At 42.8% G+C, this 17499-nt stretch overlaps 1 protein-coding gene across 3 annotated transcripts in view; it reads right to left on the reverse strand.

Annotated features, from left to right (window-relative positions):
• The window catches only part of STAMBPL1 (STAM binding protein like 1), a 34344-nt gene extending 16914 nt beyond the window's left edge, over positions 1-17430 (reverse strand). The window contains exons 1-5 of one of the 3 annotated variants that reach the window (XM_028729703.2): positions 17149-17425; positions 5529-5597; positions 3891-4108; positions 810-885; positions 212-307 (exon numbers count right to left, since the gene is read on the reverse strand). In XM_028729703.2, coding sequence (XP_028585536.2) covers positions 212-307; positions 810-885; positions 3891-4108; positions 5529-5597; positions 17149-17151 — 462 coding nt within the window. In that variant the 5' untranslated portion in view covers positions 17152-17425. Of the gene's footprint in view, positions 1-211; positions 308-809; positions 886-3890; positions 4109-5516; positions 5598-17148 lie in introns of all 3 variants that reach the window. The other 2 variants (XM_028729702.2, XM_028729705.2) reach the window with 2 other exon arrangements.
• Between the last annotated feature and the right edge of the window lie 69 nt (positions 17431-17499).

The raw sequence follows: 17499 nt of genomic DNA on the forward strand, positions 1-17499 counted from the left end.
GCAGGGGTACCTATTATTATCATCAATAGTAACAGTGTTACTCACCACCACTACCACAAAATGTTTAAAAGCTAAATAAATTATGTCATTCACAGAAAGGGTTCCTTACTAAAGGTTTATATATTTGCCAGCTTTGTTATACAGAATATTGATGATGGGGTACACATATAATTAAAAACACATACAATATAAATGTTCTGGTGGAATTTACCTTGTCTTGCATATATTCCCGATATTCTGCATTATATTTCTTTAACAACTCCTTCTTCAATTCATCAGTTCTTGGAAAGGCTATGTCCTTCAGTTTCTTTGTTAGAAAGAATATAAATAAATAAATAAATAAATAAATAAATGCATATAAATACTTGCTTTCCTCCCATTCCAGATCACCATCTTGATCTCATAATCAATTCATCTATTAGTATAAAATTAAATACAAAATATTTAAGGTTCAGATCTATGAATCAGCTTTATCTGTGATTAATGCCTCTATTGACATGGCTATTCAATGGCTTTAACTGCCCTTGTGTTTGCTACTGATAGATTTCAAAGGTCATGATGGCACTGCTGCCTTGGTAAAATGGATAACATAATTTAATCACGAGAAAATGTATAAAGTCTGGTCTCCGTAGGAGAACATGGCTTCCAAACCCAGAGTTCATACTGTAGCCCTCAGCACCGATGGAAACATCAGCTTCTAGAGCCCAAATGCCTTAGCAGAGCTGATGGTGCTGTTGTTATTGCTTCATGAAAAGAAAAAGGAGTCCTTTGAAATGCCTGTTGTTGTTGTTTTAAAAAAGCAACTCTACCTTCATGATATCCTGTTTTTCTGGAACTGCACATTGCTGGTAGTCTCGATGACAGGGCAGCTTTTCTACAAACAAACTAGAAAACGAGACACACACATTTTCCACCTTGCATGTCTGAGAAATATCCACAACACCATTGTTTTCCTGCAGAGACAAAAGCTGGCTGCATAAATCGTATGACGCTGGACCTAGTGTTCCTTTTTTGATTCACAGCAGCTTTCTGTACCTTTGGATTTTAAATTACAACACTGCAGTTCCACAGTCGGTTCTCAGTGCACAATTGGTTTACTATTTACTATGCTGTAGTGCCACTCATTCTCATGCAGCTCTTCCAGAAAAATAATGCTTCTCAATTGCAGTCAATGCTATGTTTAGAATATATTTGTAAACTATAAAAAGGTAAAGATACCCCTTCCCGTACGGGCCAGTCTTGACAGACTCTAGGGTTGAGCGCTCATCTCACTCTAAAGGCCGGGAGCCAGCGCTGTCCGGAGACACTTCCGGGTCACGTGGCCAGCGTGACAAAGCTGCATCTGGCGAGCCAGCGCAGCACACGGAAACGCCGTTTACCTTCCCGCTGGTAAGCGGTCCCTATTTATCTACTTGCACCCGGGGGTGCTTTCGAACTGCTAGGTTGGCAGGCGCTGGGACCGAACGATGGGAGCGCACCCCGCCGTGGAGATTTGAACCGCCGACCATGCGATCAGCAAGTCCTAGGCGCTATAGGTAATGAATAAAACAAAGCACTAGAACTATCCTTTGGTGTACCTACTTTCTTTGTTTGTTGTAATTGACAATGTAATTTTTCAATCCTTCACTCCCCTCCATTTCAATTCTTCTTGCCTCTTTCCTCGGGGGTACTAGCCCAGCACTGACTATTTCAATACTTCAACTGAAAACAACTTCTCAAAACTTAGGCAGGTGTCCCAGTCTGAAAAGTTGTGAACATTTAGACTGAAGGACTGAGGCTGGGACCTTCTGAGTGAAAAGCTTATGACTCACCACTGAGCTTCAAGACTTTCCCATTTAACTTCTCACATGGCTTTCCCCAGAACACATAGTTGCTGCAAGATTTCTGTTTCCTTTTCTCAGATGTGAGTGTGGGGGTGGGTGAATGAGAAGGCAGCATGGAAAGCAGCTCGTCTGCATCCATAATGCAGCCTATTGTGTTAAGGTACGTCTGGGAATAAAACTGGGCTTGAGGAAGGGAAAAATACTCTGCCAAGAGAGTGCCAGAAGCAGGTACAGGTGCACAAAAGGAATTCAAAAATGGCATAGCGAGCTTCCACTCATTCACTCGCAGGTTAGGGGATGGAATAGTGACTCAGCAACAGAAGCAGGTCTGGCAGCCTAGTTTATTGACACTATAGGAAACACTGGCAGGGCTCCCTATCCCCATTTACTGGCAAAATACTGCAGTTTCTAGTTCATGGAGGTTGCTTGCTAGAATGAAATTAGTCGTTGGCATGGCGATAGTGGCCGTTGTAATTGCTGGCTGCTTATTAAGGTATGCATTGGTTATTTGTACTGAAGATGCATGACAAGAGTTAAATAAAAAGCTGCTCTGTGTGTGTGTGGGGGGGAACACAGCTGTATTCAAAATGCAACATGCAAGATTAAATCACCCAGCAGAAATCCCTCATCTCAGTTTGAGCCCTAGCTTTGTGATGATGCAACAGCAGCCACATAGTTCATATGTACCTCATTTCTGCACTTTCCCTGAGTTTTTACAACCATCAGTTTTAGCAAAATACTAGCTGAAGGCAGGAGTCAACTCCAGCAATGCATGGTGCAGCCAAAGCTCACACATTCTGATGAGTGGTGGCCTGCCCGATGAGCCTGTCTCTTCTCAATTAAAGGAAAGTCTATTAGGCTCTTCTGCATTTGAAAAGGTCTGGAAGGTTGCAGACTGATTCCTTTAATTTTGACTGTGAAACTGGGATGTATGGCAAACATGAGGCAACCCATGAAAACAGCACCCTGTGTCTTGTTTCTTCCCTAGCCCCTTTCTCAAATGCCAGATAGCCAACACTGTGCCCTCTAGATGTTCTCAGACGACAAGTCCCAACATCCCAGCCTGCATGTGATATTCCATGCATAATATTATATCATCACTCTCTGTATCCATGTAGATCATTGTCAAGGAAGGTTACAGAGTAATGAAATTCTTCTGTATGTTGAATATCCTTTATCATTATGGACAGGAGAAGGGACACAAAGCTGATGTTTAAGATGGTGGCCTCAAGTTTGCTGTAACATCTAACTCCTGATTTTTGAGTGCTCCATCTTTAAACATTAAAAAAAGGAAAACTGTCTTTCCCATAAATTAACACAATGGTAGAGACATCAGGTAAGGATAAAAGGATGTCTATTTCCAGTTCATGTAACTTTTGCATCGAGTCTATTCATTCCAATTTCTGTGTGATTCTGCAATTTCTTTTTTTAAAAAAATCATAGGAAAATGTGCATTTTCTGTACACATTTTACCGTAAAATACAATTTTAATAGTTTTTTTTACCTAAAATACACATTTTAGCCTAAAAGAGGCAGTTGAATACACATTTGCGCTAACAGCTATATCACAAAATTCAGAGAAGTTTGAAAACGGAAAAATAACTGTGTTCTGATCTGCATATTAATCCAAGGTTGGATCACTTAAAACATGGAGTGAACAAAAACTGTGAAAATCCCTAGCACCAGGTGAGGGTTGTGTTGTTTATCACTACTAAAGTTAACATACATTTTCTACGAGGCTCTGTGGCACTAGTGCAGTTACATTGCATGCAGTGTTCACATCACAACTGGCACGCTAGCTGGGAGAAAGATGTATTTTCCAGGTATAAAAGTAATTACTGTTCACATGCTTGGAAAATACAGAATTTTGGAAGAAGAAGTTAGGAAAGCCTTCTGTGTGTCCTGTAACAAATGAGGGCATATTTGTTGAGCTCTAAAGTCATTGCCTAACAAGACCCCTTTTTTCAGACACGTATGGAATCATTTGCTAGCACTCCACTGGCTTAAAATTGCCATTTCTAAAAATTAAGATGAGGTTGATATCCATAACTCCAGACCAATCCTTACGTTATAAACTTATTATAGAGAACAAAGGCATTTTCAAGATTTCCTTCTTCCAGATATACAGATGCCATGCGCTCCATCTCCACTCCAGATCTGAAGTAGCGCCGTGGAGTAATGTCTTCATTTATTGTGATGTTACAACCAAGTTTGCTTAAGGCACGTACACGCTCCTCTGGGGTCAGTGAAACATCTGTGTGGTCAGGTATAGCTGCTAGCCTTTTCTGTTAAAACAGACAGCACAAATTGCATTTCACTTTGGTTACTGAACTTATCCAAGGAACTCGAGCTGAAATCTTGAGCCACAATTAGCAGTTGCAACCTACAGTTTCAGCAAGGTTCGATTTTGCTCCATCAGAGCTGTTGCAAAATAGTGGAGGGGAAATCCCATTAAACCAACCCCCAGCTACTCCATGCACATGCACACAACCACACTTTCAAAACCACACAACTTTCCAAAAATCATTTTGCTTAATGATGCAAGGGATGTGCACTTTATGCCCATTATGATATATTTTTAACAGCTGCTGATGTTCTGAAATGTTGTCTTTCACATTTACATATATGCAAGTCAGAATCATAAAGCTTTCAGTCGCCACTTTTTAAACCATCCAGAGCCACTCTGTTCGGCCTCTTTCATAAACAGGATGCAAGTGGCGCTGTGGTGTAAACCACTGAGCCTTGGTCGGTGGTCCCCGCTCCTGCCAACCTAGCAGTTCGAAAGCACATAGTGCAAGTAGATAAACAGGTACCGCTCTGGCAGGAAGGTAAACAGCGTTTCCGGGTGCTGCCCTGGTTCGCCAGAAGCAGCTTAGTCATGCTGGCCACATGACCCGGAAGCTGTATGCCGGCTCCCTTGGCCAATAAAGCGAGATGAGCACCGCAACCCCACTGTCATTCGTGACTGGACTTAATTGTCAGGGGTCCCTTTACCTTTAGCCACTCTGTTCAGCCTCATTCATAAACAGGAATGTAATATGGGAGGTTTGAGATATGATTCAGGCTTCAGCAAAGACATAGTGAGAAAGGAAGACTGCTGAAGAAAACACCAGTCCTGCATCTCTGCCTCCTCCTCGCAATTTAAGCACATGGCATCATGCCACCATGCTGAGAGTTTCCCTGTGTCCCCAACTGGCAGACACTTAAATGTGGCAAAGATATCCTCTCACTGTGATGATGTCTCACCATACGTTATGTATTAGTAGACATTATGGAGGGAGAGAAAAGAGGAGAGGGTGGTCCTATTTTTAGCAGCAGCCCTACATCTTCTGTCATGTCTACCTCAAGCCTTAAAAGTTGTGATTTTTAATTATGTCTGGGCCTACCAAGGCTTTAAAGGAGTGGTTTAGGATAACTTATCAACAATGATATGATTATCAGAGGAGTTCAGTAAAAGTAAAAAGTTATGGACCAGATGGAGAGTAAGAAGCAGCATTCATAAACTTTTCTATTTTATGCCAACTCAATACATTTTGGAAAGATGGACAACATGTCCCAGGGTGTATTTTGAGCTTGAGTGGGATGCTTGCTTCACAAAAAAACAGGGTTCAAGCCAATATCCACACCATTCAAGCAGACATGTCTGATAAGCAGCTTTCCATGCATCATGAAGCATCAGCCCTTAGCACTTACCAATGAACTTACAGTGAATGGTTGTTCCATGTTACTTTGTGCTTGCAACCCAAGCTTATTGTTCCTCTCCAGTCCTTCCATCTAGCCACAAAAATAGAATGGGAAAAGTTACAGTGCTCAATAGCAGTCTCATCCAACATCTCACGCCAATGACAAAGTTCCAAGGAAATATACTGACGATGCTCCTATCTTGTCAACAACTGTAACTAATCAGTATTTGTCTCTTGAAATATGAATCATGTATCATGAATCCATAGATTGGTACTTAAAGCATCATGGCTTTGCTAACCTGTATTTCAAAGGTAGCCATATCTTCTGGATATATACCTAGCAACTGCCCTGGAAAAATTGGGACATCGCCTTGTTTCATGTGAGATCATGGTGGCCATTTTGGGTGCCGCACTCACACACTGTGCTCTTGCCCCCTAAAAAGAGCTTTGGGGGGGGGGGTCGTGATCTCAAGCTTTCCCTGCTTTGGGGGCACATCAGGGGACTAGGATAGTTTTAAATCCAAGCCATTTCCTGGTCCTCCCCTAGCACAGCCCCAAGCCCTCCCTGGGGCCATAAGATTCCACCCTAAACAAAGAAAACGAGTATACTTTCATGGTAGGCTCCTTCCTAGCAATATATCATATGTGACAATGCACTACAGCAAGAGCCAAGTTCTCTGTTTTACTGCACAAAGTAAATATGTAAAGTGTAAGAAAGCATTTGTTCCTCCACTACTTTTTTCCAAGCAAGACATACACTGTTATCATGCATTGGTAGACAGTCTTTAATACACCATACCTTAGGTCTGTTGATATATCCCTTTCACCATATAAATAACAGTAGGACTAACTACTTTTGGGGGTGCAATTTGCAGCTCTACTGAAATATACCTGTACCTGATTCACATAACCTTAACTCAGCAGAAAAGCCCTTGAGATCTCTCTTCATATAAACCAAGGCCATTATCTCAGAATGTCAAGCATGGAAATGTCAAGCATGTTGGAGCTTGATTCTCCAATAAAAAGCCCTGTGAGCTCAGCAACCCCCCCCCCCCAGCCGCATAAACCCTTTGAAGGCAAAGAAACAAAACGCAGGGTTTGAAAAAGGAACGACGTGATTAGTAACATCAACAGGCAAGTTTGCAAGCCTCATTGGTTCTGCCACCTGCACCCTGGTAGATTTAGAGAAGTGACAAAACCAGACATCGGAAATCAAAGCAACAGAAGATGAGAGTGGTAAGCTGAAGGGGGTGAAATGCTATCTATAGATATCTTAGCCAGTAAAAATAAGCATATGCAAAATACTAACTCAAATTTACTAGGACTGTGAGCTACATGCTGATATTGTTCCATATTCTTTAAGAGGTGAAAAGTTCCAGGAAAATCACCTCCCAGGTTTTGCTTTCCTTTGGGGAAGAGAGTGCTGGAGACTGGCATTTTTATAATGTTTGGCTTATGTCCAAATATGCAAGCAGAGCATACATGAAAGCAGTGGTTGTCCTAAGAGGCAATATCTACTATGCCACACCAGATCCCTGGAAAGGCACTGGCACTTCAAGATGCTTCCAGCCTTTCATTCACAGCTTGTTCCAAAAGTGGTTTCTTTCTCTCTCTTCACATGCACACACAGCAGCACATACCCCTCTTACATCAGCTGTCTTTCCCCTTAGCAGGGCAGGCGTAATGCTCCCAGCTCTGCTAACTCTTAGTCAAAACACTCAACATTCTCTAACTACTTCCTAACAATTAGCTCCCATTAATGAAAAATCTATCAACCGTTCTGGACCATTAAGCAGTAATTTCGCCTTGCAGCCATAAACAGCATTATCACTTGATTATCCCAAGATGAAAGAAAGGGTTTATTCCAACTGAGCAATTCATATGTACTTCAATAATCTTCCCAAAATTTTGGAGGGTGGGCTTGAAAATTATTTTGCTTTGTTGTATGCAGTGGGGCTTACTCATTGTTATCAGCACAGTACTATCAAGCCATACTGCTGTACTATCGTGTTTTGGGATTCTTGTGATGCAATCTCAGCGCCATGCTCTTCACTCTGAGGAGCCACAGAAATCCTGGCACATGAACCTATATTCTTATTTTCCAAAATAGCATCTGACAGGATCGGGCTAAGGTGGAACTGTAGACTGTGCAAAAATAGCTCTGCAAAGTTTCTGAAAAATCTTTTTAATAAGCATTCATCTTCTATCATCTTTTAATAGAACTGGAGTATCTAACTCCAGCACTCAGCCCCCTTCATTTCGACAAAACTTGCTCTGACTGCCTAACTGGCTTTGGCAAACTGAGTTGAAGGATAGGCTATTTATAGGTTGTTCAACAATAATTTCAGTAGAATGTATTTACATCATCTCTCTCTCCTAAACAGAAGACATCTGTGTCTATAAATCGACACATTATTTTCAAAACCAAATAACAATTCAAGTCATTCTGCTATCACAATGCTGACATTATCCAATTATCTCACTGTGTGCCATCTTCCTCCAAAATAATAAAAATACCGAACACTCAGTGTCCAAATAATCTGATAGCAGAGAAAAAGCTGAGTTGGTAAAGAGTGCCCCTCCAAGATCTCTCATAATTATTTCATCACCTATTCTGAAAAGCGAAGTTCTCTCAGAGCCTACAGAGCCTGCAGGAGGCTGACTATATTACCACCATTTAGAGGGAAACAAGAATTTGCTTTGGCATTTGACTGGTCAAAATACTGGGCAAATTTAGAGCATTTCATTTTAAGAACAGTAATAAAGAATAATGGTAATTATGCTTATTATAAGAACACAGCTTATTATAAGAACACTCCACAAGAGGTTTGCTCCCATAATCATGACCGTTTCAGAACACTTGATAAAACCCTCACCACATCAAATGCAATGGATTTAGTGATAATCCACTGATAAACGGGAACTTGTGACTTATGTGAAATTGCTTGTGTGTGTTGCTCCCTATTGAACTGTAAACCTGTACTGTTCAGAGCTGGCAGTGCAGCATCCAGGTAGGAGGAGAAGCTAGGATTGGGTGGCTAACTGTCCCTTTGGCAGTCTAATCAATGTCCTCTAAGAAAATGTTTCTGACCCCCCCCCCCCCCGCAAGACTCTACTGATTTTGGCGATTGTGGCAAAAAAAACGGGGGTGGAAGGAGGCCACTTCATCATCAGACTGCATGGATCAGCTGAGGAGGGAGGCAGTGTGCCTATGGATGTGATTACAAGTGTGTGGAGCAGCAACACCTGTTCCAGAGGATTGGTCAAGAGTGAATGTGGTCCTTGACTGAAAAAAATTAAAAATGGTTAGCCACCCTTGAGCTAGGTGATGTGGTTAATAGGAAGGTAAGAGTGTGGAATGCATTTAGAAGGAATTACAGGGCAGGTTGTAACTTAGCATTTGCGGGGCTCAGAAATAGAGCCTTTATTCTCTGCCATTGTTACAAAACAATCCCATAGTATACAATAAAAAGGTAGAATTTTGCCTGCAACAGCTGTCATTACTCAGAGTGGCCATTTTGTCTTCCTAATCTGTCTGATTTATGCATAGAGGAAGCCCAGACATCCCAAGAACCACAAACCTGACGAGCCTTGCTTACTTACAGAATTGCCACTTGGGTCAATTGATCAAATATTGTCAACTGACTGTCCATTATTAGATGCAGTCAACTGGGAAACACTGGCCTGCAAGCGCTCCAATTGGAGAACAGCCTTTACCAAAGGTGTCATGTGTTTTGAAGATGCTTGAACTCAGGACAAAAGGGAGAAAAGTGCTAAGAGGAAGGCACGCTTGGCAAACTCTCACCATGATCAACTCCTGCCCAGAAACCTACTGTATCTCCCCACTGTGGAAAGACATGTGGGTCCAGAAATGGCCTCCACAGTCACTTGGACACTCACTTTTAAAACCGTGTTTATAGAAGAGAATCTTACTCGGCTGCAAGTGATCACCAAAGAAGAAGACGAAGATGCAGTCAAATATGATCAAATATTCAATGAAGTCAGGGGATGCCACCACACAGGTGTCAGCTTAATGCCATAATGAAATTAAAGAGGTTTTAGAAATTGCAGGAATGGAGATGCTTCCTCCTGGCCCTGCAGCAATTAGGGGCAAACTTGAAGGAAAGGAATTTTTTCCCCAGCTGGCCACCTAGAGTAATTGTGGATGGTTTTCAGCCTTTTTGAGTCCATAGTTCCCTTGACCAACTACATTCTTTCTGTGGCACCCCTGTGGAGCTCAAGAGCTCAGTTATGTCTCCCCTTGCCTGCAGAGCTGGCAGCCTCTCACCCTTTTTCAAATACACTACCTTGTGGAGTGTTCCCTCAGCATCCTCTCCCTCTTCCCTCTCCCCTCTCCTTGGGAGTCCTCCAGGCAGCAGCTGCTGCTGCCCCAAGGAGAGGTGCCTCCTCACACTGCCCCACAGGGGCCTGGGAAGAACCCTCTGAACAGCCCCAGAGGCACCATTTGCCTTGGGAGCTTGTAGCCAGGGCTGCTGCAACAAACAGCTGTGCAAGCCTTTGAGAGGTAGAGATGTGAGCGGGCATTAGAGGAAAGGAGGGAGGGAAGGAAAGAGGAACAAAGACCAGTGTTGCCCCTGGCATCCCTGACCATCACTCAAGGTACCCCAGGGTGCCATGAAAGACTGGTTGAAAACCACTGGTGTATCTGAACAGGAAAGCAGTCAGTTATCAGTGGCAAAGACCACTGCCAAAGAATACCCATTATTCTATCTTGCTTGCTGCAGGAATGAGCATTACCTCTGTGATATCTGTTGTTAATTTATCCCTGATGCTCCAGGATAAAAAGTAAAAGAAGAACGATTTGCAGAATAGTTAGCATTTATAGCAGAGCTTTCCAAACCGTGTGTTGTGACACATTAGTGTGTCGCAACACATTAATGTGCCGCGCGAACGCTCCCTACGCTCCTCCCAGAGCTGGAAAGGGGTTAGTTTAACCTAGGCATTGGCAAACTCGGCTCTCCAGATGTTTTAGGACTTCAACTCCCATCATCCCTGACCATTGGTCCTGTTAGCTAGGGATGAAGGGAGTTGTAGTCCCAAAACATCTGGAGGGCCGAGTTTGCCTATGCCTGGTTTAACCTCTGGTTTGCTAGCAAAACTGAACTACTGTGTCGTGAAATGATGCACATCTAAAAAGTGTGTCACCAACATGAAATGTTTGGAAAGCTCTGGTTTATAGAAACCCTACCTAGCAGTGTTTAAATTTATAGCAAGTTGTCTAATGACTCCAGGCATGATTTGAGGGCACATGAGACAGCTGCCTTGGTTGTGCTACACAGGTCTATGCCTGGTCAGTGTCTACCCGGGAAGCCCATGTATGCTGCCTTGAGTTCCATCACAGAGAAAAAGAGGGATATAAACGTACGGAATAAATAAATATTTTTTTAAAAGTGAATTTAATTGTATCATAATGTTAACTAATTTGTTTTTGTAATTAGTATAAGTTTCCTATCTGCTCATGACTTTATTGTTTTAACAGTTAATGTCTCTTAACATAGTTAATATATTTGATCAAGTGCCTATCCCTCATCTTCCAACCTATATTGTGGAAATTTGTTTGTCTGGTTGCTATGAATGTTATAAGCAAATTTTGCATGATAGTTCCTATGATCAAGTAGCAGGCTTTTATCTGTGTTTGGATACAAATGGATGCCATTTTGGCAGACTGAACCTTTGAAAACTGCACCAATTTGTTGGGTTCTTAGAATTCCTGAGCAACGTCAACTAGGTGGCTACAGGTTATCTATATAAGTAACTATATAAGTATCAATATAAGTTGTTCAGAACTGGGGATACTTTTTTATTTTTTCACTGTTGCAGCTTCTGAGTTTGTAAATAGTCCCATTGATGACTAGGCAAATGACTAACAGATATAATTATTTCCTTTTATGCTGCCAGGGCACAGCAAATTTCTGATACAGTGCATGCGTAGGAAGGTTGGCTAATAATAATAACAATAACAGCAACTTAGTAACTGAAGAAAGTAGACTACATCTCAAGCCAAATCAATAACACAAAGCAAACAGAGGCATGCAAACATTCAACTGATACATATTCACATCAAATTATGCAGAAATGTCAAACATTAAAATGGCAGCAAACTGCATTTGAATGTACAAAGTGAGCTCTAGGATTAGCTCCATGAAAGCTTAAGCAGTTACATTATAGATGACAACATGATTAAGATATATAAGCACTTCTGTCAGTTGAAAGTACTGTAAAATCTTATTACAATCATTTAATATGTGTGCGTCCTAACAACAGTTTAGTTGATTTTACAATGCAGTGCTCTGCATACTTATTCAGAAGTGACTATGGGCTGTGCGTGTGTGTGTAGCAAAATCATAATAAAATAGATCATATAGAAGTTTCAAGAGGGAAGTAGTTAGATCTCAGGTTACCCTGGTTGTTTATTGTGTGTAGAAAAGATACTGATGAATGCTGCCTCTGTATCAAGGTAAACCATTCCATTGATTTTTAAACTTGACTCAGAGCAAAGGTATCAAAAGAAGGTGACCTTCAGCTCATGGAGAAGAGTTCATTCCATATGCTTGTTTGCTACAAACTTCTTTAAGGTCAACTGGCATGATTATTCTAAGCATCCCATTACTTCAATACGCTCCTAATCCGCTCATAGCTAGCAGACTGGTGTATCCTCTAATAACACTCATGTGAGCAATGGGATTTTAACCAATGACCTGTTAGTAGGCAATGCCCTTATTACAACACAAAAGTAACATGTTGTATGGGAGGTGGGGGAAGTTGCCCCCATTTTTAAAAGGAACAGCTTATACGCAGTTCTGGTTTGTGAAACAAATATATATATATATATATGCAGTAGATACTAGTCCATTAAAAAAAAATCTAATTTATTTATTAGATTGTATTACATCCTTCTTCTAAGGAGCCCAAGGCAACATGCCCAAGACTTAACTGATGTGATGTAGGTTAGATGGAGGGAGCTCAAGGTCACCTACTGAACTGCATGGGTCAGCAGAAACTGAACCCGGAAAATCCCCTGATCAAAATCTAACATTCTGACCACTGCTATACACTGGCTGTCAACAGTTACTGACATTTTGGGCACATCAGGATGTCATGTGAAACCAGGGACCACCAATGTTGTGCCCATGGGTGCACATGTAGCCATAAAGGGCTTCCCTGGTGCCCACCAGGTCCTATCCCCTCTCCACACAGATTTCTCTCTTGTAGCCAATAGAATAGGCTGTGGTGTATGCTTGGATGCACCGTGTGTTTGTGTTTGTGTGTGTTTCTCTAGCTTGCAAATGTGCTCACAGCCCCTAAAAGGTTGGCATCCTTGGTGTTAGATTACAGGTTAGAATTATGCATGCACTCCATAATGAGCTGCCTTGAACTCTGGGCTCACATACTCTCCTGCTCCCATCTCATGCACCCAAGAGAAGAAGTTCCAAAGTGCTTGCTTTTGCTTAACCAGAGGTTGCATTTGCAGTTTGGAACTGAGACTGGGTCTTTTGCTCTTAGCTAAAAACCTAGTCTAACATTCAGGAATGATTGTGTGAAATCAGCCTGTTTGAAACTAACAATAGTGTTTGTTAGATATTTAAGAGCTGTTGAAAGAAAAACGGACATTATTCACGTATGCCACAACAGCAGCAAGAATCTTAATAGCACAAGTTGATGAACTATGCAGAGTTGGCAAAGTTAACAGCCAAATTGCATGAAAAGGACAATAGTGATTTCAAAAAAGAATGGGAACCTTTTACAACATACAGTATTTGCAGAAACGAAAAAACAAACAGACATGGACTCCCTGGCAGGTTTTAAATAAACATTTACAATTTTATTTACAGAGAACAAGAAATTTAACAATGTGACAACATAGTACTATATACAAACAGCAGGATGTAACATTTGATGGAATAAACCAGAAATGGAAGCTGAGGGAAGTCAATAGGAAGGGGGAAAATTGGAAAATGAATGTTCTTATATTGGATATTTTCTCATATGAGAAAAAATAATAATTAAAAAAATTTTTAAAAAAGAAACTAACAATAGTGTTAACCATTTTGCTGGTCTGAACTACATGACAAAAGCACTTACAGAATAATAGAATTGTAGAGTTGGAAGGGACCCTGAGGATCAACTACTTCAACCCCTTGCAATGCAGGAATATAAAGCTGTCCCATATGGGGATCGAACCTGCAACCTTGGTGTTATCAGCACGAAGCTAAGGTATGAAGTAGAAACAATGAGGAGTGTGGCCTGGCCAGAAAGAAGAGCCTGATAAGCCACATTTGGTCTGCAGACCTGAGCTTCAGCACGCTGGTTTAGTGTGCCATGCAAACACAGACGACAGAGGACGGGATATTTGGACAGTATTCTCGAAGCTACCAGCATGAGTTTGACCAAACTGCGGGAGGCAGTGGAAGACAGGAGTGCCTGGCGTGCTCTGGTCCATGGGGTCACGGAGAGTCGGACACCACTAAACGACTAAACAACAACAAAACCACCCAACAGATGGCCACTTTGCAAAGCCTGACAGCTCAGATCACCTGCTCGGGTTTGGAGGGGAGAGCTAAATCACAGATCCTCTTCTTCACAATCGGTAACACAGGAAGTAGCAAATGAATTATGTTCACTTCCTCCAAATGAATGTTAAGTGCTTTGTACAGTAACCAGTCCCATATCTGGAATTACACAGAATCTAAACAGAAGGATCCAAAGCCAGAAAACATGCCCACTGTATACTTTTGAGCATATAATTTCCACCCATGCAAGGGATGTGTACATGAGGTTTCCTTCTGTACATGCACCACCCTTGTTAAATTGAAAATATATGCAATTACTTTCTTGGGCTCCATGATGGTGACAGCACTCATGAAATTAAAAGGCGCCTGCTTCTTGGGAGAAAAGCAATGACAAACCTAGACAGAATCTTAAAAAGCAGAGACATCACCTTGCCAACAAAGGTCCGTATAGTTAAAGCTATGGTTTTCCCAGTAGTGATGTATGGAAGTGAGAGCTGGACCATAAAGGCTGATCGCCAAAGAATTGATGCTTTTGAATTATGGTGCTAGAGGAGACTCTTGAGAGTCGGATGGACTGCAAGAAGATCAAACCTATCCATTCTGAAGGAAATCAGCCCTGAGTGCTCACTGGAAGGACAGATCGTGAATCTGAGGCTCCAGTACTTTGGCCACCTCATGAGAAGACTCCCTGGAAAAGACCCTGATGTTGGGAAAGATTGAGGGCACAAGGAGAAGGGGACGCCAGAGGACAAGATGGTTGGACAGTGTTCTCGAAGCTACGAGCGTGAGTTTGACCAAACTGTGGGAGGCAGTGGAAGACAGGAGTGCCTGGCATGCTCTGGTCCATGGGGTCACAAAGAGTCGGACACGACTAAATGACTAAACAACAACAACTGCTTAATAGAATAAAAACTTTCTACTTCCAATTAGAAAACAGACAGAGCTAGCTGCATTAAGTTCCACTTAGAAACAAGAGGACAAGTTACTAAGCCAGGGGAGAAACATGACTGCTACCAACTCTCTAAAATGACTGTGCCAAACTCAGCGCTTGCCAGCAGCAATCACACTGCTCTCCCAAGTCAACTCATTGTAGGCTGTGTATTCTCTGAGGATGGTAACATGCTGAGAGGGTTGTGTGACTCAACTTTCAGTCACATTCAAAACCCCATCAGAATTCACTAAACTCATGATTTCAGTGTACTGATTCACTGTGTTAACTGCTCCTAGGCTCTACTGAGATAGGTCATTTTTGAGCGAGCACATTTAGCAATGGAATATAATTTGTTATGATCTTAAAATGTTTCCTGACACTAAACATTATCATAGCTGCTAAAAATAAGCAAATATTGGCAAACCTTTCAGCTTTATATAGTCCAAACACCAACAGCCCCAACAACAAAACTCCAAATTCAGATACAGTATATGTTTTCTTAAAGAAAAGAAAAGAAAGCTTCTATCACTAGAATACCAGTTTATGACATCTTTAACTGTGGCTGTCTAGCCACATTCTTAGCAATTTAGAATTTAACAGCACTTTTCAACTTGGATTTCTGAATTTCTCAAGACCTAATCTATTCTTACAGTCGTATCAGTCCTATTAATTGCTAATCTTATGAATTATCCTTTGTCTGGAGATCCAGTCCAGAAATGTGACATCATTATGCAATATTTTTAAAATACACTCCATTTTATATTTAGTTGGCCTACTAAAATATATTACAGCAAGCTAGGTTACGGTTATGCCAAGCTTTTATCTATTGAAAGGCAATACAAGATTCTAGACAGCGCAATTTCACACAGTTGTTGCTCCTTCCTCACTTTCTTAAGACATTTATTTTTCATATTCTGGCAATGCTATTTACGGGCAATATTTCAACATGTCCCTGGAGAAAGTGCCTGTTAGAACAAGAGCAATTACCAGGCCGAAAACCTAGTAGAGTGCTAATTGCTGTTCAATTTACAGTTGAATCCAATTAGGAACAGAATCTTGGGTTAATCCTAACATTAGTAACTCATATATATATATATGGCGTGGTAAATTATAAAGGACATATACTGCACTCACAATAAAAAGGGGAAAGGAAAGAAGGAAAGCTGTTTATGATAGAGAGAGGGTGAAAATTCTCCCTGAGCATCTTCTCAGTTCCACCTTATTGTCTTGATTGCTTCTCAGTATTTGTATTGCATTCAAGGCCATCTTGATGCAACCTGAAAGTCCTTGGGGAATCAATAACATAGCTGCAAAAGTGCTGAGGGCGGGCAAAGAGAAAACTGCAGCTCTGAAGTGAAGAATGAGTCTGAGGTACAGATGCAATAAAATCCCTAGGGCAAAAGCCACTTAACAGGAAAGGGGGGTGCTTGGAGGTGGGGATGGGGTAGCAAATCCTTATGTGGATTTGCAAATCCCAGTGGGCCTGTTAAGGGATTTGTGGAGTCTGCTTATAAAAAGAGAAGGGTGGGGGAGGGAGGGAGAGAGATCTATAATGTTGTTTCTGAAATGTGCACTCCATTCCAAGTTTCCCTTTAAAAACAAATGGCATCTGGAAACGACTGAAGCTGCTTCATTTCGGCCACATTTCAAAGGGGGCGGGAACTGCCGCCCGCCCCGTTGTCCAGATCAACTCCAGCCCCGATCATACAACCAAAGAGACCTTTTCAGCACAGCATGTTCCCGAGCGGCGATGCTCTAGGGGAAACGCGGTATATAATAATGGCCAGGGAAAGGGATCTGTCAGATCAGCCTCGGGCTGATTCCCTAAGCTCGAGATTCCTCGCCGGCAGTGGCAGCAAGAGGCGGAACTAGGAAGACAAGGGCTTCGAGATTTCCCCCGCCCCTCGAGGCACACGTTTGTCTGGCGGAGGGTCGGCGCCTTGTCAGAGCGGGCCCTTTCGGAATGGGAGCGCAAGGTGCCTGCAGCCCAGCCCTGCGCCTCCGGGAGGGGTCGGCCAGATGCGCCTGGCGAGCGCCGTGGGGAACGGCGAGGGCGGCAGCCCCCCCCCCCCTCCGGCTGCCTTCCCGCAGCCCCTCGTCGCCGCCCTCCATCTCTCTGCAGCAAAGCCATCCCCGTTTCGATGCCTCTCCTTCGAAGAGGAGAAAGCGCGCCAGCTTACCATAAAGCCATGGCTGCCCGGAGAGTCGCGTCAAGTCCGCCTCGCCTGAGGGCTTTGGTTTGAGAGAAGTGGCGGCAGCTGCCGGGCGCCGCCGCCACAATGGCCCAACAATGAGCGGGGCCGAGCCCAGCCGCCGCCGCCCGCCGCTCGGCTCGCCTAATCCGTGACACGCGCCGGGGGCGGAGCGCGCCCCAATCTCTCGCCGCGAGCGCCGTTCTCGAGCGCAATGCTGCCAGCAGGGCTCCCGCTGCCGTGGCTGAGACAAGGGCCCGTTGCTCCCCTCAGCGGAGACAGCCGGCTGGTGCCGCGCGCGCGCTCACATGGACCGCGGTTGGGCGGGGCGCAAAGGGA

Source organism: Podarcis muralis, chromosome 6, assembly GCF_964188315.1.
Source record: "Podarcis muralis chromosome 6, rPodMur119.hap1.1, whole genome shotgun sequence".
NCBI lineage: Eukaryota > Metazoa > Chordata > Lepidosauria > Squamata > Lacertidae > Podarcis > Podarcis muralis.